The 25,830-nt window shown below is 45.4% G+C and overlaps 1 protein-coding gene across 1 annotated transcript in view; it reads left to right on the forward strand.

Annotated features, from left to right (window-relative positions):
- LOC126262768 (potassium/sodium hyperpolarization-activated cyclic nucleotide-gated channel 2-like) overlaps positions 1–25,830 on the forward strand; it is a 292,876-nt gene that overhangs the window by 72,189 nt on the left and 194,857 nt on the right. Inside the window, exon 2 of the mRNA XM_049959582.1 lies at positions 4,064–4,200. Coding sequence (XP_049815539.1) covers positions 4,064–4,200 — 137 coding nt within the window. The remainder of the gene's footprint in view (positions 1–4,063; positions 4,201–25,830) is intronic.

Consider the following 25,830-nt stretch of genomic DNA (forward strand, 5'->3'; position numbering starts at 1 on the left):
CTCCCTTACCGAACTCGTGCTCCGCTTTGGATCACTTTGGATAAACTTCTGGCCACTAAAATTGCTACACCAAGAAGAAATGCAGATGATAAACGGGTATTCATCGGACAAATATTTTATACTACAACTGACATGTGATTACATTTCCACGCAATGTGGATGCATAGATACAGAGAAATCAGTACCCATAACAACCACCTCTGGCCGTAATAACGGCCTTGATTCGCCTGGACATTGAGTCAAACAGAGCTTGGATGGCGTGTACAGGTACAGCTGCCCATGCAGCTTCAACACGATACCACAGTTCATCAAGAGTACTGACTGGCGTATTGTGACGAGCCAGTTGCTCGGCCACCATTGACCAGACTTTTTCAGTAGGTGAGAGATCTCTGGAGAATCTGCTGGCCATGGCAGCAGTCGAACGTTTTCTGTATCCAGAAAGGCCCGTACAGAACCTGCAACATGCGGTCGTGCATTATCCTGCTGAAATGTAGGGTTTAGCAGATGAAGGGTAGAGCCACGGGTCGTAACACATATGAAATGTAGCGTCCACTATTCACAGTGCCGTCAATGCGAACAAGAGGTGACCGAGACGTGTAACCAATGGCACCCCATACTATCACGCCGGGTGATACGCCAGTATGGCGATGACGAATACACGCTTCCAATGTGCGTTCACCGCGCTGTCGCCAAACACGGATGCAACCATCGTGATGCTGTAAACAGAACCTGGATTCATCGGAAAAAATAACGTTTTGCCATTCGTGTACCCAGGTTCGTCGTTGAATACACCAACGCAGGCGCTTCTGTCTGTGATGCAGCGTCAAGGGTAAGCGCAGCCATGGTCTGCGAGCTGATAGTTCGTGCTGCTGCAAACGTCGTCGAACTGTTCGTGCAGATGGTTGTTTTCTTGCAAACGTCCCCATCTGTTGACTCAGGGATCGGGACGTGGCTGCCCGATCCGTTACATCTATGCGGATAAGATGCCTGTCATCTCGACTGTTGGTGATACGAGGCCGTTGGGATCCAGCACGGCGTTCCGTAGTACCCTCCTGAACCCATCGATTTCATATTCTGCTAACAGTCATTGGATCTCGACCAACGCGAGCAGTAATGCCACGATACGATAAACCGCAATCGCGATAGGCTACAATCCGACCTTTATCAAAGTCGGAAACGTGATGGTATGCATTTCTCCTCCTTACACGAGGCATCACAACAACGTTTCACCAGGCAACGCCGGTCAACTACTGTTTGTGTATGAGAAATCGGTTGGAAACTTTCGTCATAGCAGCACGTTGTAGGTGTCGCCACCAGCGCCAACCTTGTGTGAATGCTCTGAGAAGCTAATCATTTGCATATCACAGCATCTTCTTCCTGTCGGTTATATTTCGCGTCTGTAGCACGTCATCTTCGTGGTGTAGCAATTTTAATGGCCAGTAGTGTAGATCACTGTCTGTCCCTCCATTACCGAACTCGTGCTCCGCTTTGGATCACTACGTGATGGTAAATATCTCTTGCCAAAAGTAGCATGGAGCCCGTTCCTGCACTATTTCAGTGTTCATTTGTTCGTTTAGTCTCTTTGACTCAAAAGAAGAAGTTAGGCATTGAAGGGACGGTTTGGACGGCTATGCAGTGACGCAATATTCTACATTTCAGGATCAAGAAGTTGCCAAAATGAACAAATTAAAAGGAAGGTAAGAATTTAACAAGATATTAAAAGATCAACAGTTGCTCCTATTGGAAAAGATCTGCAGAAGAATCGTTCGTCTCCTCATCGAAGGAGCTACCTCGGCAGTCACTTTCAAGTGAATTAGGGAATCCACAAGAAACGCCATCATGGTTGAGCATAATAATTATGGATATTGTAGAACAACATGACTGTACAGTGATTCAATATAAGTACAAGCAAATGCGAGCAGTCACTTAAGTTTTTAAATACAGAGGGGTCCAAAAAATATATACCCACTGTTTAAAAGTCCATTAGTGGCAAACTAATTGACGGAGTTGTCTCATTTTTGCTGAAAGTGTAGCTTAAAGTCCAACTTAAAGATATCACTGTAGGTGTTCGAAATGGTCACCATTAACATCCACACACAAACGATGCCGCCGAACTGCAGCACGAGCTACTGACTGCAACGTGTTCAGTTGGATATTTGCACATGAATGTACAATGTATTCCCGAAGTTCATCCAATGTGCATGGCTTTTGTCGATAAACGACTCCCTTTAGTGTTCCCCACAGGTAAAAGTCTAGAGGAGTAAGGTCTGGGGAACGTGGTGGATACTCCACAGCACCACATATTATCTAATGCATCATTGGCACAGGGAATTTTCCAGCCAGTTTAAAAAAAGCAATTTTTCAACCAGTTGGTATTTTTTGAGATCTTTCCAAGGCATTTTGGCTGTGTAGATCATTGTACTCTCTCAAAAAACTCAAATTTTATGGGACTGACGGTTTGAATCGTACATAACAGTCAGAACGCAAAAGATCGTGCTGAATAATTCAGACAATGCTGGAAGGGTAGAAAATTTCAGTGACTGGTGAGAAATCACAGTTCCTTAGGGCTCAGTCTTGGGTGCACTCCTATTCCTCATACGTGGAATGACCTTCCACTTAAAGGTCTACAATCAGAATTGGTACATTTTGTAGACGACACAACTGCTATAATAAAGCTCATTAGAGAGACAACAAGAGAAGAGATGGCAATCGATATTTTCCAAAGAATTATGAAGTGGTTCTCAGGAAACGGACTCTCCCCATATTTTGGAAAAACGTACTATACGCAGTTCTTCACAGCAAATACTCATACTGACAGCTGAGGTAGCACACGAGCAGGAGTCAGCACCTAGGTCTGAATGCTCCAGATTTTTGGGATTAAGTGTTGGAGGAAGCATATTACAGAGCTTCTCAAACAATTAAATTCTGCTACCTTTGTTCTTCATATACTTGCATGTCTTGGAAACAAACAAATTAAACTCCTAACGTCTTTTGTGCATTTGCACTCAATAATGTCTCGTGAAACTATTTTCTGGGGTAACTAGTCATTTACAATGAAAGTATTCATTGTACAAAAGCGAGCAGTAAGAACAATAAGTTATGTTCACCCACAAATGTCCATCACAATTTGAGAAGAACAGTAATGTCCGCCCCTACAACACTAAATGAAAAAATTATCTTTATCATGCATTATTAAAGCTGGCATGCCTCAGAAAGTTCAGTATGCAGCAACAACTTTTTTTAACAATTGCCCAATACCATAAAATGTCTGAGGGTAGTAAAGTAAGTTTTAAATGTAACTTAAAATCATTTCTCTTGGATAACTCCTTCTATTCCGTTAATGAATTTCTGTTTAAAAATTGGTAACCAGTAAAGCGAACAAATTATAATGTGTTCATTAATCTTAACACTAATCATGCATATATACCCTATAAACTGACTCGTTTCACACTATTTCGATAACACAACCGCACACATGATATATGGAACATGTAACTACGTAAGTAAGTTAACTGAAACTGTTTTCTACATGAGAGTTCGATTCTTTAAAGAATATGAGGTGGGCGGCTGGATTACTACAAAGCAGTGAAGACCGTGTAAAACAAAAAACAACAAGAAACAAAAAGGAAGAGAGAAACCAAACGATTAAGAGATTCAAAGAAAGCACTTTGTTGTTTTATCGTTGGAGCGACTTTTTCAAGTAATGATCGAGCGCTGGACCGTCGGCGCGTAAAAAGTTTTTATAATCGTTTGTCTCGTACAACTGTTATTCCTTCATTAATTTTTCGTGGGTGAGTTTTTGACATTCCTAATACCAATTTTTAATTTACCTTTTTCTCTTTTCCTAGCAACTAAATACAACACTTACGACAGCAGTAGCAGCTTGATCGTCCAACATTTCGAACCAGACTTAATATTCCACAATTTTATTGCACATGTTTATTGAGCAGTTTAGGGGGAACCTCAATAACATTGCACAGTATTATTGGAGAGTAATGCTGACCGTCTAGGGACCGCTTAATCCATGCAACGATTTACTACAGGTGGCCGTGCCTTGTTTCAGGTATCATGCAGCAGGACAACGCGGAACAAGTCATCCTTGACCCAAAGCTCATCGCGAAGCACTACCTGAGGACGTGGTTCTTCCTCGACCTCATCAGCTCCATACCATTAGATTACATCTTCCTCATCTTCAACCAGGTAAGCATCAAAGTTTGCTAGCAGGCACGAGTGCGAGAATGCGATGCACACGTCTTGCACTTCCTTCTTTCCCACGCCAGAACAGCCGCACTGACGGTCGAGGCACCAAGAAGGGTGCTCCAAAACGCTCTCTCCCTGGGAGCGGCCAGTGCGCCCGGTTCTTTCGCAAATCACCCAGTCGCCATGTACATAGGCTTTTCGATCTATTTTCCGCATATTCTCGCTGACTCTTCTAAATTTTTAGTAGTACTGCACATCAGTAAATAAGAGCTGAAATTATTGCTTTTTCCTACTTTTGACTTTCCGAGCCTCTCATGCTCGTTTTCAGACGAACAGCATGAAGAAACTTTGATTGCTCTCATTTTGAAATTTATGCTTAACATTAAATTCTTCGCTGGCTATTTTGGTTGTTCTTTTAAAACTAACACAGAAAATAATTTAAGTTTTTAATTCTCACAAAATTGTTGCACTGTACATAAAAAAGCACATTCGGCACCGCATTATTCCTAGAGTACAACTTACTTCGCCAGCAGGCAAGCAGTACAGTTGCGGGACTGTGCTCTAATGCTGGCTACGTATATATACTTCCTCACCAGAGGGTGTCGGTAACACCTATACCTTTGGTTCGGAGGCACTTTCTTCAGCATATTAACTCACCAGAGTGGATGACCACAGCATGATAGTCTGACTGACATGGGAAATGTTACGCGACTGTGGCTCAAATCTGTAACTCCAGTGAATGTGGCATTGGTGGGCGTCTCAGACGGAGTCGAATACTCTGGCGCTTCCAAGCTTTAGACTAGTAAAGAAGTATACGACTTCCGCTTTTCAAAAAATGGTTCAAATGGCTCTGAGCACTATGGGACTCAACTGCTGAGGTCATAAGTCCCCTAGAACTTAGAACTACTTAAACCTAACTAACCTAAGGACAACACACACATCCATGCCCGAGGCAGGATTCGAACCTGCGACCGTAGCGGTCGCGCCGTTCCAGACTGTAGCGCCGGAACCGCTCGACCACCAGCGGCCGGCTTTCCGCTTTTAACATTGGTGAGTCTGTTTACGCAGTTATCGTTGGGAGGAACTACTAGCATCATTTCAATAAAATTGTAATGAGTGTGTGACCGCATCACACACCATTTGGTCGAAACTATCCGGGCACCTATTACACTACTGGCCATTAAAATTGCTACACCAAGAAGAAATGCAGATGATAAACGGGTATTCATTGGACAAATATATTATACTAGAACTGACATGTGATTACATTTTCACGCCATTTGGGTGCATAGATCCTGAGAAATCAGTACCCCGAACAACCACCTCTGGCCGTAACAACGGCCTTCATACGCCTGGGCATTGAGTCAAACAGAGCTTGGATGGCGTGTACAGGTACACCTGCCCATGCAGCTTCAACACGATACCACAGTTCATCAAGAGTACTGACTGGCGTATTGTGAAGAGCCAGTTGCTCGGCCACCATTGACCAGAAGTTTTCAATTGGTGAGAGATCTGGAGAATGTGCTGGCCAGGGCAGCGGTCCAACATTTTCAGTATCCAGAAAGGCCCGTACAGGACCTGCAACATGCGGTCGTGCATTATCCTGCTGAAATGTAGGGTTTCACAGGGATCGAATGAAGGGTAGAGCCACAGGTCGTAATACATCTGAAATGTAACGTCCACTGTTCAAAGTGCCGTCAATGCGAACAAGAGCTGACAGAGACGTGTAACCAATGGCACCCCATACCATCACGCCGGGTGATACGCCAGTATGGCGATGAAGAATACACGCTTCCATTGTGCCTTCACCGCGATGTCGCCAAACACGGATGCGACCATCGTGATGCTGTAAAGAGAACCTGGATTCATCCGAAAAAAATGACGTTTTGCCATTCGTGCACCCAGGTTCGTCGTTGAGTACACCATCGCAGGCGCTCCTGTCTGTGATGCAGCGTCAAGGGTAACCGCAGCCATGGTCTCCGAGCGGATAGTCCATGCTGCTGCAAACGTCGTCGAACTGTTCGTGCAGATGGTTGTTGTCTTGCAAACGTCCCCATCTGTTGACTGCTGCACGATCCGTTACAGCCATGCGGATAAGATGCCTGTCATCTCGACTGCTAGTGATACGAGGCCGTTGGGTTCCAGCACGGCGTTCCGTATGACCCTCCTGAACCCACCGATTCCATATTCTGCTAACAGTCATTGGATCTCGACCAACGCGAGCAGCAATGTCGCGATACGATAAACGGCAATCGCGATAGGCTACAATCCGACCTTTATCAAAGTCTGAAACGTGATGATACGCATTTCTCCTCCTTACACGAGGCATCACAACAACTTTCCACCAGGCAACGCGGGTCAACTACTGTTTGTGTATGAGAAATCGGTTGGAAACTTTCCTCATATCGGCACGTTGTAGGTGTCGCCACCGGCGCCAACCTTGTGTGAATGCTCTGAAAAGCTTATTTGCTTAGCACAGCATCTTCTTCCTGTCGGCTAAATTCCTCGTCTGTAGCACGTGATCTTCGTGGTGTAGAAATTTTAATGGCGAGTAGTGTAGAAGACATTAATGTGGGATGTGCTCACCCTTCGCCTTTATGATGGCTTGAAATCGGTTGGGGACGGTTTGAGTGATCTCCCTGAAAGTCTATGGAGGAATGACAGCCGATTCTTCTTCAGTAGCTGAAGCCAGAGAAGGTAATAATGTTGAACGCTGGGGTCTTGGGCAAAGACTACAATACAAAATTGTTGAGGCTTTCGTGGCCACTTGTTGACAAACTGCCTATTGGCTTCTGTCTCGGGTTCTTCGGCCGACGTTCATCTAATGATTTTTCTGACGTTTCGCCAGCACGAGTGGCTGGCATTGTCAAAGCTTCACCCTCCATTGCCGGTGGTGAACTGGAGCCGAGCTCGCGGGCGCAGGCTATATGTACCTGGCGCGCCAACGTCCGAGGGCTTCTCCGCGGTCATTTCCGGTGCGGTTCTCCTCTTGCTACCTGCGACGGTCGTTCGCTGCAGTACGGGAAGCCAGGATCCGTTGACCTTAAGGCTTTCCTCTTTCTTGTTCAAACTGTTCGCGTGTTTTTGTATTTCTACAGCTTCTCTGAACAAGCGCGTGTGATAGTGCTTCTCTGCAGCCAGAACTTCCGTGTCGGCGAATTTTATTACATGGTCGGTCTCATTCAGTGCGTGCTCTGCCACGGCCGATTTCTCCACCTGCCCCAACCTGCAATGTCGCTTATGCTCTTTGATCCTGGTGTTAATGGATCGTCCAGTCATTCCGACATAAACTTTTCCGCCTGTGCATGGTATGCGGTATATTCCCGACATTGCAAGTGGGTCTCTTTTCTCCTTCGCCGATCTAAGAATGTCTTAGATCGGCGAAGGAGAAAAGAGACCCACTTGCAATGTCGGGAATATACCGCATACCATGCACATGCGGAAAAGTTTATGTCGGAATGACTGGACGATCCATTAACACCAGGATCAAAGAGCATAAGCGACATTGCAGGTTGGGGCAGGTGGAGAAATCGGCCGTGGCAGAGCACGCACTGAATGAGACCGACCATGTAATAAAATTCGCCGACACGGAAGTTCTGGCTGCAGAGAAGCACTATCACACGCGCTTGTTCAGAGAAGCTGTAGAAATACAAAAACACGCGAACAGTTTGAACAAGAAAGAGGAAAGCCTTAAGGTCAACGGATCCTGGCTTCCCGTACTGCAGCGAACGACCGTCGCAGGTAGCAAGAGGAGAACCGCACCGGAAATGACCGCGGAGAAGCCCTCGGACGTTGGCGCGCCAGGTACATATAGCCTGCGCCCGCGAGCTCGGCTCCAGTTCACCACCGGCAATGGAGGGTGAAGCTTTGACAATGCCAGCCACTCGTGCTGGCGAAACGTCAGAAAAATCATTAGATGAACGTCGGCCGAAGAACCCGAGACAGAAGCCAATAGGCAGTTTGTCAAAGACTACAATCTAATTCATCTCAAAGGTGATCCATTGGGTTAAGACTGGGACGCTGGGCGGGCTAGTCCATTTCAGGAATGTTGTTGTCTAGGACAATTGCTTCAAAGGCGCTGCATTATGACAGGGTGTACTGTCGTGCTGATACAGTCAGTCTTCTTCCTCTAATGTACGCAATGCACAATGCTGTTAAACGTCTATATAATCTTCCGCACTTTATGTTTTAAGTGCATTATGGGTACCACACCCTAACCATGAAAAACACCCCAAACTGTAACATCAGCTCCACTATACTTCACTGCTTGCACTACACGGCGAGTAACGTTCTCCAGCCTGTCGGCAAACTCTAACCCTCCATCAGATTGCCACATTTCGAATCACTCGATTTCAGTCATCCACTGACCAGCGGCGTTGCTCTTTACACTAACTCAAGCGTCGCTTAGCGCTGACTGCAGAAATGTGTGGCTTACGAGAAACTGGTCGACAATTTTACTCCGTTCGTAACTCCCTACACACAGTCATTGAAATGAAATGTCGGGTAGACCGGTCGCCTGGTGCAAGTCTTTTGAGTTGACGCCACTTCGGCTACTTTCGCGTCGATGGGGATGAGGTGATGACGATGACAACACAACACTTAGTCCCTGACCGGAGAAAATCTCCGACCCAACTGGGAATCGAACCCGGGCCCCTTTGCACGGCATTCCGTCTTGCTGATCGCTCAGCTATCGGGGCGGACCCGCACAGTCATTGTACTAGTCGGACTGCTGGCAGCACTTTGGAACGCACGAGCGATTTCTTCGGCTGACGTCATGCTATTTGCAACATCACCAATGCAAGGGCTCGATGGTCCCTGTCTGCCAGTACATGAGATTGTCTGGTCGCGATTTAGCTGCATTCTTAATCTACATGCACATCACCAACAGTCGGCTCGGGCAGCTTTAGAAGGATTGCACCGTCCTTGAGGGACTTATTACTCAGGTGACATCCAATGAGTACGATATAGCAGTGCCTGTGTTACTCTGAATAATGATGCAATGACATGCATACATGTCCAAATGAACAGTCACTGCGGCGACTACAGCCGTTATGAAATACATTACATGTTTTCGCAGTTGCGAATATGGACAACTATCAGCTGCAGAACCGAAAGACAACAACAAAAATTTGTACTGGACCGGATTTCCCGCTTATTGCGAGTCGCCCTCTTACCAATTCTTTTTTCCTGGTCTCATTTCGTTCGTTATTGTTCGTAGCATTTGTTCGGGGCGGACGTTCCATGACACCTCTTCTACTTCATTGTTGATCCGGTTGCCCAGTTTTTTTGTTACAGAGCGCAGCTAACCCTCTGACCGAACACGGTGAGCTACCGAGCCGGCTGCCATTTGGTTATCCGTACACGACTCATGCCCGCACCCAAAGTTCCATACGAGGTGCATTCAAGTTCTAAGGCCTCCGATTTTTTTTCTAATTAACTACTCACCCGAAATCGACGAAACTGGCGTTACTTCTCGACGTAATCGCCCTGCAGACGTACACATTTTTCACAACGCTGACGCCATGATTCCATGGCAGCGGCGAAGGCTTCTTTAGGAGTCTGTTTTGACCACTGGAAAATCGCTGAGGCAATAGCAGCACGGCTGGTGAATGTGCGGCCACGGAGAGTGTCTTTCATTGTTGGAAAAAGCCAAAAGTCGCTAGGAGCCAGGTCAGGTGAGTAGGGAGCATGAGGAATCACTTCAAAGTTGTTATCACGAAGAAACTGTTGCGTAACGTTAGCTCGATGTGCGGGTGCGTTGTCTCGGTGAAACAGCACACGTGCAGCCCTTCCCGGACGTTTTTGTTGCAGTGCAGGAAGGAATTTGTTCTTCAAAACATTTTCGTAGGATGCACCTGTTACCGTAGTGCCCTTTGGAACGCGATTGGAAAGGATTACGCCCTCGCTGTCCCAGAACATGGACACCATCATTTTTTCAGCACTGGCGGTTACCCGAATTTTTTTCTGTGGCGGTGAATCTGTGTGCTTCCATTGAGCTGACTGGCGCATTGTTTCTGGATTGAAAAATGGCATCCACGTCTCATCCGTTGTCACAACCGACGAAAAGAAAGTCTCATTCATGCTGTCGTTGCGCGTCAACATTGCTTGGTAACATGCCACAAGGGCAGCCATGTGGTCATCCGTCAGCATTCGTGGCACCCACCTGGACGACACTTTTCGCATTTTCAGGTCGTCATGCAGGATTGTGTGCACAGAACCACAGAAATTCCAACTCTGGAGGCGATCTGTTCAACAGTCATTCGGCGATTCCCCAAAACAATTCTCTCCACTTTCTCGATCATGTCGTCAGACCGGCTTGTGCGAGCCCGAGGTTGTTTCGGTTTGTTGTCACACGATGTTCTGCCTTCATTAAACTGTCGCACCCACGAACACACTTTCGACACATCCATAACTCCATCACCACATGTCTCCTTCAACTGGTTTCACACCACGCAAATTCAGAAAACGAATGATTGCACGCTGTTCAAGTAAGGAAAACGTCGCCATTTTAAGTACACTCCTGGAAATGGAAAAAAGAACACATTGACACCGGTGTGTCAGACCCACCATACTTGCTCCGGACACTGCGAGAGGGCTGTACAAGCAATGATCAGCCGGCCGAAGTGGCCGTGCGGTTAAAGGCGCTGCAGTCTGGAACCGCAAGACCGCTACGGTCGCAGGTTCGAATCCTGCCTCGGGCATGGATGTTTGTGATGTCCTTAGGTTAGTTAGGTTTAACTAGTTCTAAGTTCTAGGGGACTAATGACCTCAGCAGTTGAGTCCCATAGTGCTCAGAGCCATTTGAACCAAGCAATGATCACACGCACGGCACAGCGGACACACCAGGAACCGCGGTGTTGGCCGTCAAATGGCGCTAGCTGCGCAGCATTTGTGCACCGCCGCCGTCAGTGTCAGCCAGTTTGCCGTGGCATACGGAGCTCCATCGCAGTCTTTAACACTGGTAGCATGCCGCGACAGCGTGGACGTGAACCGTATGTGCAGTTGACGGACTTTGAGCGAGGGCGTATAGTGGGCATGCGGGAGGCCGGGTGGACGTACCGCCGAATTGCTCAACACGTGGGGCGTGAGGTCTCCACAGTACATCGATGTTGTCGCCAGTGGTCGGCGGAAGGTGCACGTGCCCGTCGACCTGGGACCGGACCGCAGCGACGCACGGATGCACGCCAAGACCGTAGGATCCTACGCAGTGCCGTAGGGGACCGCACCGCCACTTCCCAGCAAATTAGGGACACTGTTGCTCCTGGGGTATCGGCGAGGACCATTCGCAACCGTCTCCATGAAGCTGGGCTACGGTCCTGCACACCGTTAGGCCGTCTTCCGCTCACGCCCCAACATCGTGCAGCCCGCCTCCAGTGGTGTCGCGACAGGCGTGAATGGAGGGACGAATGGAGACGTGTCGTCTTCAGCGATGAGAGTCGCTTCTGCCTTGGTGCCAATGATGGTCGTATGCGTGTTTGGCGCCGTGCAGGTGAGCGCCACAATCAGGACTGCATACGACCGAAGCACACAGGGCCAACACCCGGCATCATGGTGTGGGGAGCGATCTCCTACACTGGCCGTACACCACTGGTGATCGTCGAGGGGACACTGAATAGTGCACGGTACATCCAAACCGTCATCGAACCCATCGTTCTACCATTCCTAGACCGGCAAGGGAACTTGCTGTTCCAACAGGACAATGCATGTCCGCATGTATCCCGTGCCACCCAACGTGCTCTAGAAGGTGTAAGTCAACTACCCTGGCCAGCAAGATCTCCGGATCTGTCCCCCATTGAGCATGTTTGGGACTGGATGAAGCGTCGTCTCACGCGGTCTGCACGTCCAGCACGAACGCTGGTCCAACTGAGGCGCCAGGTGGAAATGGCATGGCAAGCCGTTCCACAGGACTACATCCAGCATCTCTACGATCGTCTCCATGGGAGAATAGCAGCCTGCATTGCTGCGAAAGGTGGATATACACTGTACTAGTGCCGACATTGTGCATGCTCTGTTGCCTGTGTCTATGTGCCTGTGGTTCTGTCAGTGTGATCATGTGATGTATCTGACCCCAGGAATGTGTCAATAAAGTTTCCCCTTCCTGGGACAATGAATTCACGGTGTTCTTATTTCAATTTCCAGGAGTGTATTTAAAACAGTTCTCATTCTCGCCGCTGGCGGTAAAATTCCATCTGCCGTACGGTGCTGTCATCTCTGGGACGTATTGACAATGAACGCGGCCTCATTTTAAAACAATGCGCATGTTTCTATCTCTTTCCAGTCCGGAAAAAAAACATCGGAGGCCTTAGAACTTGAATGCACCTCGTATATCGCCAACCAGTGACTAGTCCACGTTCGAAGTCACTGAGCGATCTTGAAAGTTGTTAGTGCTTGTCTTCTGACAACACTTCACTCGCCACCTACTTTTATGCTGGTGTGTTCGCCTCTGGTGACATCTAGTGGTCAGTTCTGAACTCCACAGGGGTATCTGGATATTTTTGATCGTATAGTGTATGTGATACAATAACCAACGTTTCAGCCTGATGAAGGCTGCCTGCAATAGAGTCGCTAATTTTATCACATGTGACGCAATCAGACACCCAGAAGGATTTTTACTGAAATGGACTCCCGCCCGCGAAAGCCTAAGCCGTTGTAAACCGACTACTTGTTTTCTGCTTAGTTCAGTCCGACCGCGAACCTCTACTGTTCATGAACTGCGACTTTAGAAATGCGACTACTTGTCTGCAAAACAAGCTCTGTGATACAAAACGGTAAGGACGACATTAGATGTGTTGTTTCATGCTGCTCTGCAGCAACGGCGCGTCACAGCATAAATTCTTTCTCCTCGTTACTCGATTCATATGTGAAACAGAACCCTAGGCACAAATCGGTCATTGCCAGTTCGGTGACCTGAACGTGATACTTATGACGTCGTTGAAGGCCCTTTAGGTGGTACTAGTCTCGGTATAACAGCTTCGCACTGGCCATACAAGAACAGTCCTCGCAGGAGAATTTGCTTTAGAGTGTGCTGTAAACCAGGCTGACGCCGGAGCCGAGTCCGCGGTAAACATAACCCTAACGCAGCCTTTACTGCCGTCTGGATCGTTCCGCTGCTCTGTAGTGTCTCCATATTGCCAAGTACTCGATTTTCGGCGTAGAAAAAGAATAGAGAATGTAATACATTAGCAGGCACCCTCAATAAATGCAAGCTAAGAGACGCATGCGTATTTCCACCGCAAAGCGTCATGTAATTAACAAGTATTCTACGAGAAAAACAAGATCGTGCCATTCGTGTGAATGTACCTAAAAGCAAAATAGTGTCTGCAACACTAGCAGACAAAATGAAAACAGCGATCCGCCTGTAAATATTTTTTTTATTATGTTGGAAGTATGTAACAACCACTTTCCAACTGAGAGCGTAGTTTTAAAATATTAAATCATAAAATATTAAATTTTTTTAGTTCTTAAAGAGACGGCTGTAAATTGAAGTTTTCTTAAAGTGTCTATCGTCTTTTAAAAATACGAATGTTGATGGCAAAAAAAAAAAAAAAAACGAAGACTTCAGTTCACCTGCACTGCATTAAGTTGTAGGACCTGCAGTGGGAATTAATGAGTTGGCTATAGGAAGGTTAAGAAGTGGGAGAATGGATGACAGGTGGCATGACGTTTACAATAGGGCTGATAAGGATGGAGAACAGGCCTTGGCTGTGGGGGAGGATAAATTCGACTACGAGGAGGATACGTATTAAGCAAAGCGGAGTGCTTGACGGACAACGCTTTGGAGGGACTGACAGAAATTACGAGTAGATGGAGCGGTTATGTAGGCGACATTGCAATAGGACAGTATGGGTTAGGTCAAGGGTTTGTAGATATAGAGAATACTGGAGGAATGCAGTCCCCACATTCGGCCTTTTAGTAGCTTTAGTCTGTTGTGGGTTTGCTGTGGGATGCCTTGCAGTTAGGATCCCCATTTTACAGTTGAGAACTAGCCTAAGGTATTTTAGTGTGATCGATCATTGTGTGGGACGGGCATAAATAGTGAGATAGTAATCATGGGTGTAGAACTGCGTGTGCTTCATCCCATAATCATTACCTGGGCTATGGAAAGGTTTATTTGAGCTCCATTGGTGAAGATGGGGCTGGAGGGATAGTTGAGTCTTCCGGAGTGTAGCGTGGAAGATCACAAAGGTGGTGAAACTCCCGCACTGTTTCGTGGAACGTGACAAAGAAGGCAATTTAGACATATCATCGGTGTACAGGATATACAGGAGAGGGAAGAGTTTTGGGGTGCTATTTCTCGAAAAATACGAGTTTCCATTATTAATAGTGACAAATCATGGTCAATGGTCAGTGCCGTCGATATAAACTCTTATAACTGATCTATTTGTACAGTTTACTGAAAAAGGAATGGTGAACGTATATCCGGATCCAACTTCCGCGCCAGGTTAAAACTGTTGATCAGGTACACTTGCCACTCCAGATGTTAACTTTAAGCAGGTTCCTACAACTGATTAGAAAAAGCCGACAGTGATTTCCCTTCTCCACCTAAGTAAAACACGAGCACTGAGTGAATACGAAACTCGTAGCACAGAGCTGACTCGATTCGCAGACGGAAGGCTTGCTGTAAATTCATCCCTTAAGGGAAAAGTCCTCGTCGTCAGTGGGACATTAAATCATAGTCTTCCCTTCTTCCCTCTGCATAAAGTGACACTGTACATCCGGCTGCAGCAATACTGACAGCTGTCAGATTCAGATCGTGCAAAGACTCGTCATGAGCAGAACGTACTTTGGAAGTATGATGGATATAGAAAAGAAAAATATACAGCTTTAGGACCTTTCCTCGTGCCATCACATAACAACCAATACCGTCTCATGTCAAAAAATGTAACCTCGTCGCCTGGGTGGTGGTGGTCTAGTACACATTCACTGAAACCTTATTTTGAGTATAATACATATTATAACAAGAAACAGATATGTAACAAACTTTGGTGTTTCTAAGACTTGATTTGTAGGGCAGGAATGCGCGTTCGGAGGAAGCTCTTATTGTGAAGTTCATTCATTATAGTGTACAGCTCCACAAAGCATCATCATAAATATTAGAATTACATGTAACATGTCTGGAGTGAGATATCGAAAGCCACTGCATCTCGAAAACTGTACGTAATTTCAGTATCAGATTTCTCATTTATATGTTAGAGATACTTCATTGTCACCACCCCTGTCTGAGGAAATCAGTTAGAAGCTCGCATCAAACGTAGCACGCTTAGGCTAAAATTTTCAACTTAGATTTCTGTATTTGAGGATATAAGAATGAGTTACAATGAGTGGCCACAACATTGACCATTTCCTATGCGTATGTTTTGGTGCCTCATTAACCGTGGGTTCTTCGAGCCATGGCCCACACCCTCTCTCCTCTTGCAACCAAAATAATCCGGTAACTTCGACAGATATCACACAGTAGGAAAACACGATGACGACAAGAGGCCACAAAAAAACTTTTCCAGATGTTATCGACAGCCGAGCTTGGTGGTCATAAAGCATCCCTTGTTTTGTTCTCCCAAAACTTACAGTGCATCTTGAATACAGTACTCGCTACATACTCTCCTATGCGAAACTTTCTTACTTTCCATTTGTTGAAGTAGAACAAATGCGCTCTCTAAAAAAAGTGGTGGAATTTTTAGTTTAACTTTTTTTCTTACATTTTCTTACGTACGTGGTATTACACCTAAGAAAAATATGTATGGAGCCCTTTTGTGACTGTTGCGGAGAATTAACTAGTATTTGATTACGTGTAACACCATACTGATTAGTATATGTGTCTCTACCAAGAAATAATGATCGCCAAATTATAAAACGCGTTAGTGAAGAGATTTGTCTGGAGTGTAGCCTGCACCGAAGTGAATCGTGGATGATAAACGACCTCCCTCGCCATGAGAGCGGTGTTAAAAATGTGAAGTAGCTAAAACTGAGTTACACTCTGGGACTTGGTGAAATCTGCCTCACTTTCCGCCCGTAATTTACATACGAATTTTCTCCGCTCTTAATCAATTTGTGCTACACTCCATTGAGCATAAAACTGTTCAAAGCAACTGGAAGAGAGCACGAGACACGCCAGGCTTACCCATTAAACTACCATCTTGTATCGTTTACATCAATGTAATGGAGAATTTTTGAAACCATTCTGTGTTCAGACATGACGATTGTCATAGATGCTGACGATAGCGATCGTGTCGAACAACTAGTTTTTAGCAAACATGATCCGAAATTATAGCAAACCAATTCGATTCGGTGCTTTTCAGCTTCGAAAAGATTTTCATTCAGTACAGCACCGATGTCTAAATCAGAAACTACACCTTAAGACAAAGAAAAAAAAATGTACCACGGCGGAATTATCCGAATGGGACGGAAATCGATAGATGAGACGTACATGTACAGACAAACAAATGATAACGATGTCAGAAAAAAACTGAGTAATTTACTCATGAGAAAGAGCTTTACCAATTGAGCAAGTCAATAACACGTTGGTCCACCTCTGTCCCTTATGCAAACAGATATACGGTTTGGCATTCATTCACAGACTTGTATAATGTCCTCAGTAGGAGCGTTGTGCTAAATTTTGTCCAACTGGAGCGTTAGATCACCAGAATCCCGAGTTAGTTCGTTGTAAGGCCCTATCCATTATGCTCCAAATGTTCTCATTTGGGGAGAGATCCGGCGACCTTGCTGGCCAAGGTAGGGTGTGGCAAGCACGAAGGCAACTAGTAGAAATTCTCGACGTATGCGGGCGGGCATTACCTTGCTGAAATGTAAGCCTGGGATGGCATGTCGTGAAGTGCAACAAAACGGGGTGTAGAATATCGTCGGCGCTCCTCTGTGCCGTACGAGTGACGTGGATGACAACCAAAGGAGTCCTGCTATGAAAAGAAATGGCACGCCAGGCCGTCACTCCTGTTGTCGGGTCGTATGGCGGGTGACAGTCAGGCTGGTATCTCACAGTTGTCTAGGGCGTCTCCAGTTACATCTTCACTGATCATTGGGGGCTGGAATCTCATTAACTGGAGCAGTGATGAGTCCCGCTTCGAACTGAGCCCCGATGACCGACGAAAACCTCTCCCCAATGGAGAACTTTTGGAGCATTATGGGCAGGGCTCTCGAATCAACTCTGGATTTTACGATCTATCGCGCCAGTTGGACAGAAATAGGGTCGATATCCCCAAGGCGGACAACCAACAACTCTATCAATCAATGCCAAGTCGAATAACTTCTTTCATAAAGGGCCAGAAGTGAACCAACGCTTTGTTGACTTGCTCAATTTGTGAAACCCTTTTTTGAATAAATCACGCAGTTTTTCTGAAATTGTAATCATTTGTTTGTCTGTACGTGTACGCCACATCTACCGGTATCTGTCTCATTCGTGATGCGTCGTTTATTTTTTGTGTTAGAATACGTATTCGTACAGGATAATTTGCCACATTTTCGGCTGAAGGGACAGGCAGAGGGTACCGTTAGAGAGATAAAAAATAATTTTCAGCATGGTCGATGTAAGTATGACAGTAATTATTCGTGATCTGCACTGATCAGTGGAAACGTTAGCAATACTTGTTTAATAGTGTGTTGGTCCAACTTTGGAACGCAGAACAGCAGCGATTCTACGTGACATATATTCGAAAATTACTGATAGGTTTCTGTCGGTATGGGCACTGGATGTCTAAGCACATGTCAGTTCCCGTAAATTACGAACCATGGTTTGTCAGAGTGGAGGTGGCGTCCAATTCCATCCCAGGAGTATTCCGTCGGATTCAGATCAGGTGAATTTTGTGGCCAAGACATCAACGTCAGTTCACCATCATGTTCCTCAAACTGCTGCAGCACGGTTCTGACCTTGTGATATTGGCATTATCCTGCTGGAAGAAACCATTCCCCATTGGAGAAGACATCAAGCATGATGGTATGCAGGTGGTCCACAGTAATATTCCCGTAGGCCACAGTTGTCATGGTGCCTTCCATTACTACCGCCAAGACCCAAGGAAGCCCAGATGAATGTCCCCCATAACTTAATACTGCTCTCACCGACCTGTGTCTGTGGCGAGGTGAATATTTCAAGCAGTCGTTCACCTGGATGGCGAGGTATCCGGAGACGAGCATCGACCTCATGTAGCAGGACAAGGAGACACGTTTCCATTGATCCACGGTACAATGCCGATTATACCATGCCCACCGCTATCGCAATTCACGATTAATAGGTTTTAACCCTTTCAGACGTAAATTTTTTGTGGAGGAAGGAAAAGTTTCTTCGTACTCTAAAGCTCTTAGGTGAATTTTAATTATTTTAGGTGCAAGATTTATACACATACACACACAAAAAAATTTTTTTTGCATCACCCCGGTTCCCAGAACTACTGATTATAGACGTTGACTGTGGATATTATATAACAGACACTAAACCCGCCCAAAGATGTAAACAACCATGCATGAGCAGCGCCTATTAGACGGAGGGGTCCGACAGCCGATCAGTTCCAGTCATTCCACCAGAAAGGAGGTATACGGCTCGTGTTGTCTGTAGTTCAACCATGCCTAGACGGTCAATACCGCGGTTCGATGCGTCCGCATTGTTACTTTGTGCCAGGATAGCCTCTCAACAATGGAGGTGTCCAGGCGTCTCGGAGTGAACCAAACCGATATTGTTCGGACATGGAGGAGATACAAGAGACAGGAACTGTCGATGACATGCCTCGCTCATGCCGCCCCTGGGCTGCTACTGCAGTGGATGACCGCTACCTACGGATTATGGCTCGGAGGAACCCTGACAGCAACGCCACCATGTTGAACAATGCTTTGCGTGCAGCCACAGGACGTCGTTTTACGACTCAAACTGTGCGTCACAGACTGCATGATGTGCAACTTCACTCCCGTCGTCCATGGCGAGGTCTCTCTTTGCAACCACTACAAAATGCAGCGCGGTACAGATGGGCCAAACAACATGCCGAATGGATCGCTCAGGATTGGCAACACGTTCTCTTCACCGATGAGTGTCGCATATACCTTCAACCAGACAATCGTCGGAGATGTGTTTGGAGGCCACCCAGTCAAGCTGAACGCCTTAGACACACTGTCCAGCGAGTGTAGCAAGGTAGAGGTTACCTGTAGTTGTGGGGTGGCATTTTGTGGGCCGACGTACGCCGCTGGCAACGTACGCCGCTGGCAACCATATCGGCAGCATACTGGCGAGGCGTTCGTCTTCCTGGACGACAATTCGCGCCCCCATCGGGCACGTCTTGTGAATGACTTCCTTCAGGATAACGACATCGCTCGACTAGAGTGGCCAGCATGCTCTCCAGATATGAACCCTACCGAATATGTCTGGGATAGACTGAAACGGGCTGTTTATGGACGACGTGACCCACTAACCACTCTGAGGGAACTACGCTCAATCGCCGTTGAGGAGTGGGACAATCTGGACCAACAGTGCCTTGATGAAATTGTGGATAGTATGCCACGACGAATATTGGCACGCATCAATGCAAGAGGACTTGCTACTGGGTATTAGAGGTGCCGGTGTGTACAGCAGCCTGACCACCACCTCTGAAGGTCTCGCTGTATGGTAGTGCAACATGCAATGTGTGGTGTTCATGAGCAATAAAAAGGGCGGAAATGATGTTTATATTGATCTCAATTCCAATTTTCTCTACAGGTTCCGGGACTCTGGGAACCGAGGTGATGCAAAACTTTTTTTGATGTGTGCATTGCACCCGTTTTCAATATATACTTTGTAATTTTGAATTATTCACTGTCGTAATTAGTGAACTGATCATTCAATAATTACCATGCACAATAACAATTATAATATTCAGTTATACAGTGGAATATAATGAACCAACCTGGCGGCCACAATCTGCTGCTTACTGCTCCATTCACTTGTTGATATCTTTATAGTTACGCGCAATGGGTGGAATGATTGAACATTTACAAATGTGTACGTGAGGTTTCGATTGAGGAAAATTATTTCTGTTGCAGCTAATACACAGCAAACGTTAATGTAAACAACTGCAGCTAGAGGGTCAGAAAGGGTTAAAAACAAGCTGCATCGACTGAACCAGGTTTATACATACTTACTCAGTAAAATGGGTGATACTGAAATGTGTGTACTCCTATAAATAAACACTACTGAACACCGATCAATAGTTCGACTTACGCGTTCAAAGTTCTCACGATTAGTCCTATCTTGTACAAAAGGGCATACACAACGCAGACCTCATGCGATTAGTGTATATTCTGACATGACAAGCGCTCCAGTGTTCCACAACAGCAAAGTACAATGGCCGATGAGTAGTCGGCCGAAGTGGCCGTGCGGTTAAAGGCGCTGCAGTCTGGAACCGCAAGACCGCTACGGTCGCAGGTTCGAGTCCTGCCTCGGGCGTGGATGTTTTTGATGTCCTTAGGTTAGTTAGGTTTAACTAGTTCTAAGTTCTAGGGGACTAATGACCTCAGCAGTTGAGTCCCATAGTGCTCAGAGCCATTTTTTTGAGCCGATGAGTAGGCAACCTTAACTGCCGTGCAGTTGATGTGGTTGCCTAATGGATAGGCGTCATGGCTCCACCTTGAAATGCCTGAGCCCGGAATTTTGTTGACGAAAATTTCTGCTATTACCAGTATTCGAAATGGATTCTTACATCTCGACGTCATTATGATTTCGCGACCTCTACTGCTGATGGTACTATGTATAAAGAGTAAGAACGGAGAATGAAACTTTCGAAAACTAATCTACAACGTCCGTCAGAGATGGGCCTTAAAGTATCTTCCACGATTATTAAATAAGGATCTGAACCTTTTCAACTGATTCTGTGTAGGTTTTATAGCAACAGATCATATTTTATTTGTTTTGGTTCATATGGTCATGACACACTTTCTGCTCATTTGGCAGGAACTTTTATACTCTTCTCGTCCGTTGCAAATTCAAAAGTTGCTGACTGTACAGTGATATCCTCCATTTCCTGCTGGTTTACTTTCTTTAATCAATAAGTCGCTGTCTGCATCTGCACATTTAACTCTACGTGGGATAGATATCTTATATTACCATAACAACCTTTGTCGATATTTTGACCCTAGCACCGCTTTCCTTCACATACCATACAGTGTCGAATTTTAGTTATTTTAATTGTGCACAAATGTTGGATGGAAAACTAAAAGTTCTCTAAAGAATAGTCTTGTAATAACCTCAAATATTTTAAGGGAAGCTACAATTTTTTTACACACAAAGTTGCAATTTTCCAGAATGAATATTCACTCTGCAGGAGAGAGTGCGCTGATTTGAAACTTGCTGCCCCTTATACACGAAAGGCAAAGGTCCCAAGCACAAGCCCCTGTTCGGCACATAGTTTTAACCCGCCAGGAAATTTCATTTGTAGTTTTATTTTGATTTTCATTTCTTTCGGATTTGTTGCTGTCATATGATCGTGATATATTGCTTCTCGTCCATCATAACTCTTGGATATGCTTACATTTTTGAGGATGGTGTCCTCGTTTATCTCAGCTAGTTTTTCCGAGTTCTCTATGATTTCTCTTTCAGCAAGAGACATACAGCTTTTTGAATCAGTCAGTGGCATGCAGGTTCACAAGGCATGACTTATTCATTACATATGCACCAGGCTTCATTTGCTTCTAATTTCGTTCTTGAGTCTCCCGCAATCACAATTAATGGATTATATGCAGGGCACTTTATGTCCGATTCTTCACAGCAGCGATTTTATTTTGATAATTCAAAAGTCTCAGGTCGCATAGAGTACTCTGTGAATATCATTTCCTTAACTACACTTAGTGTATTATCCAAAACTGTCGTCGTCCATTCTCTTTAAAAAAATATAACTTCAAAAATGTCTTTGCTATTGTTTCATGAACAGTTACCAAGATTGGGAAGGAGATAGTCGTAGAGATCGATTGTACGGCTATCTCACTCCCCACTCTTGGGAACTGTTCAAGAAAGAGAATGAACCACGACAGCTTCGCATAATACACTAAATGTAGCTAAATTGATGTTGCAGGTGAGTTACACGAGACAGAAAAGAACTTTGAACCCCACTAAAATGAATAGGATTACAGTACTGTGCATGAACACTCCAAGGTTCAGTATACTGTGTAGCCTTCGTGCGCTTCAATCAGAGCTTCTAAACGCAGTAGTTTGGAATCAAAGCAAATCTGGATGCGTAAAAAAAATTCCCGGTCTTCTTATTGCGTCAGATTAGAGAAAAACAACTGGATATGTTCCTGAGAAGACTGCTTTCCAGAAGAAGGCGTGCACATCCCTCGCTTCAGTTATGTGGAATCTGTCCCGCTAAAACATGGGATGTGTAGACCTCGGAATGAAGGAAAGGTTCAAAAGGTTCAAAAGGCTCTGAGCACTATGGGACTCAACTTCTCAGGTCATTAGTGCCCTAGAACTTAGAACTAGTTAAACCTAACTAACCTAAGGACATCACACACATCCATGCCCGAGGCAGGATTCGAATCTGCGACCGTAGCTGTCTCGCGGTTCCAGACTGCAGCGCCTGGAACCGCACGGCCACTTCGGCCGGCGGAATGAAGGACAAATATGTTGTTGTCGTGGTCTTCAGTCCAGGGACTGGTTTGATGCAGCTCTCCATACTACTCTATCCTGTGCAAGCCTTTTCATCTCTGTATAACTACTGCAATCTACATCCTTCTGTATTCAAAAATGGTTCAAATGGCTCTGAGCACTATGGGACTTAACATCTGTGGTCATCAGTCCCCTAGAACTTAGAACTACTTAAACCTAACTAACCTAAGGACAGCACACACATTCAAGCCCGAGGCAGGATTCGAACCTTCTGTATTCATCTCTTGGTCTCCCTCTACGATTTTTACCCTCCACGCTTCCCTCCAGCACTAAATTGGTGATCCCTTGATGCCTCAGAACGTGTCCTACCAACCGATCCCTTCTTCTAGTCAAGTTGTGCCACAAATTCCTCTTCTCCCCGGTTCTGTTCAGTACCTCCTCATTAGTTAGGTGATCTACGCATCTAATCTTCAGCATTCTTCTGTAGCACCACGTTTCGAAAGCTTCTATTCTCTTCTTGTCTAAACTATTTATCGTCCATGTTTCACTTCCATACATGGCTACACTTCATACAGATACTTTCAGAAAAGACTTCCTGACACTGAAATCTATACTCGATGTTAGCAAATTTCTTCTGACACTGAAATATATACTCGATGATGGCAAATTTCTCTTCCTCGGAAACGCTTTTATTGCGATAGCCAATCTACATTTTATATCCTCTCTACTTATATCATCATCAGTTATTTTACTCCCCAAATAGCAAAACCCATTTACTACATTAAGTGTCTCATTTCCTAATCTAATACCATTTACATCACCTGATTTAATTCGACTACATTTCAATATCCTCGTTTTGCTTTTGTTGATGTTCATCTTATATCCTCCTTTCGAGACACTGTCCATTCCGTTCAACTGCTCTTCCAGGTCCTTTGCTGTCTCTGACAGAATTATAGCGTTGCCGGCAAACCTCAAAGTTTTTATTTCTTCTCCACGTATTTCAATTCCTGCTCCAAATTTTTCTTTTGTTTCCTTTACTGCTTGCTCAATACATAGATTGAATAACACCGGGGATAGGCACAGCCCTGTCTCACTCCCTTCTCAACCACTGCTCCCCTTTCATGCCCCTCTACTCTTATAACTGCCATCTGGTTTCTGTACAAATTGTAAATAGCCTATCGATCCGAGTGTTTTACCCCTCCCAACTTCAGAATTTGAAAGAGAGAATTCCAGTCAACATTGTCAAAAGCTTTCTCTACGTCTACATATGCTAGAAACGTAGGTTTGTCTTTCCTTAACCTATCTTCTAAGATGATTCGTAGGGTCAGTATTGCGTCGCGTGTTCCAACATTTCTACGGAATCCAAACTGATCTTCCCAAGGGACAATTGCATCGGACGCTAAAACCACCCTGAGGTAGCAGGCAGATTGCTCAGAGTACTTAGTCGGAATCACACTCGTCGCTCTCACGCTATGCTGTCCTACAGCGCGAACTGGTAGAGTGCGGTCAGCATGGCAACATATAAGTTCGGCATAGACAGATTGGAACGGAACTTGCCCGAAAATGTTATGTGACACCACTCAGCAAGCCACTTATGGCGCACGGATGCCCCTTGCAGACAGATGCCATGGTGAGTTTCAGAGGATGGAAGCCGACGCAGTGGCATCCGTGCCAGCCCACGGCAAAGAGCGTCGGACGGTCGACGCAAACAAGTGCACATCCCTGGTCGTGCTCCAGTGTCGAGCTAGCATTGTGGAAGAAGTTGCCCAGTCCGTTAAGACTATGCTGTCATCCTGTACCGTGTTTGGGTCAAGAGGGATCTGTGATACTAGGTGTAGACTGCAACCAGTGATATAATGTTAATAACTGCTGTGACGCCACTTACCGATGCGTATTTTCTGTTTCTCTAAATCATTATTTTATATTATCTCTAGTTTCGAAACAAGTAATTTCCTAATCTCTGCTGTGTATCATAAAAATGCTACATCTTCTGTTTAGCGGTAATTCTAAAATTTTGCTCAGGTATCAGTCTTTATTTTATTGCGAAATATAAAAGCGGTCGCAGGTCCGAGCTCTGCGCCTTATCGTGCTGGAACTTTTGAAGTTATCGGGAGGGTTAATCGTGTGATTCCAGATGTGCGCTTCAGTGTTTTGTAAATGATTGAGTCAGAAACTTGATGACTTAACTTACCCGAAAACTATGTCTCAATAACTGGAATAAGCTGTAAAAAATAATCGTTTCACTTTCTTCCAACGGTTAAAAATATGTCACTGCAAGCATTCAGAAGATGAAATGTTGCCTGTTGTGACGCCAGTATGCTGTTTGTTCCTTAGCGACGCATGTCGATTTCTTTTGTGAAGTGACTGTTGCTGTAAAGGGTTGAGAAGGTTGAAGTTTTCCATACGAAACGCAATGGCTACTGAGGAGAAGACCGAGCACTGCTGGTAAAGTTGTTTTATCAGAATGGCAGCAATAGTAGCGCTGTATTGTGAGAATATCGCTGACAGGAACAGTTACCAAGGGGCCATGTGTCAATAAATGGACTGGAGAATATGATCAAGACATTTTGAAGAAACAGATGAGTTAGGTTGTGTAGCAGGGAGAAGGAGGCGGCCCACTCCCCTGACAGTTGTTGATGAAGTTGCTGTGGTTATATCCGACCGTGCAGGACATGCCTCAAATTCTGCAGCAAGTGCTCGAGCTTTGTCACAGGAATTGGTCCTTCCCTGCTAAGTAGTTCAAAAGATTTTTCGGCGCATTTTACATTGGCATTGCAACAAGATTCAGAATATGCAAGAGATGAAGTCCCAAGATAAAGCTATAGTGCCGTGACATTGCCCTTTGTATTTTGGCACGTATGAAAATGGATGACATGTGGCCGGAGAATATTCTTTGGACGGACGAAGCACATTTTACTCTGCACGGTGCCGTGAATGCACAGACCTGTCGCATTTGGGGTTCTACCACACCATATGTTGTGCAGGAACGTCAGCTGCATAGCCTTATGTGACTGTGTGGTGTGGTTTCATAAGTTCCATCAGTGTCGTAGTCGACTTTCCTT

Source organism: Schistocerca nitens, chromosome 6 (genome assembly GCF_023898315.1).
Source record: "Schistocerca nitens isolate TAMUIC-IGC-003100 chromosome 6, iqSchNite1.1, whole genome shotgun sequence".
Lineage (NCBI taxonomy): Eukaryota > Metazoa > Arthropoda > Insecta > Orthoptera > Acrididae > Schistocerca > Schistocerca nitens.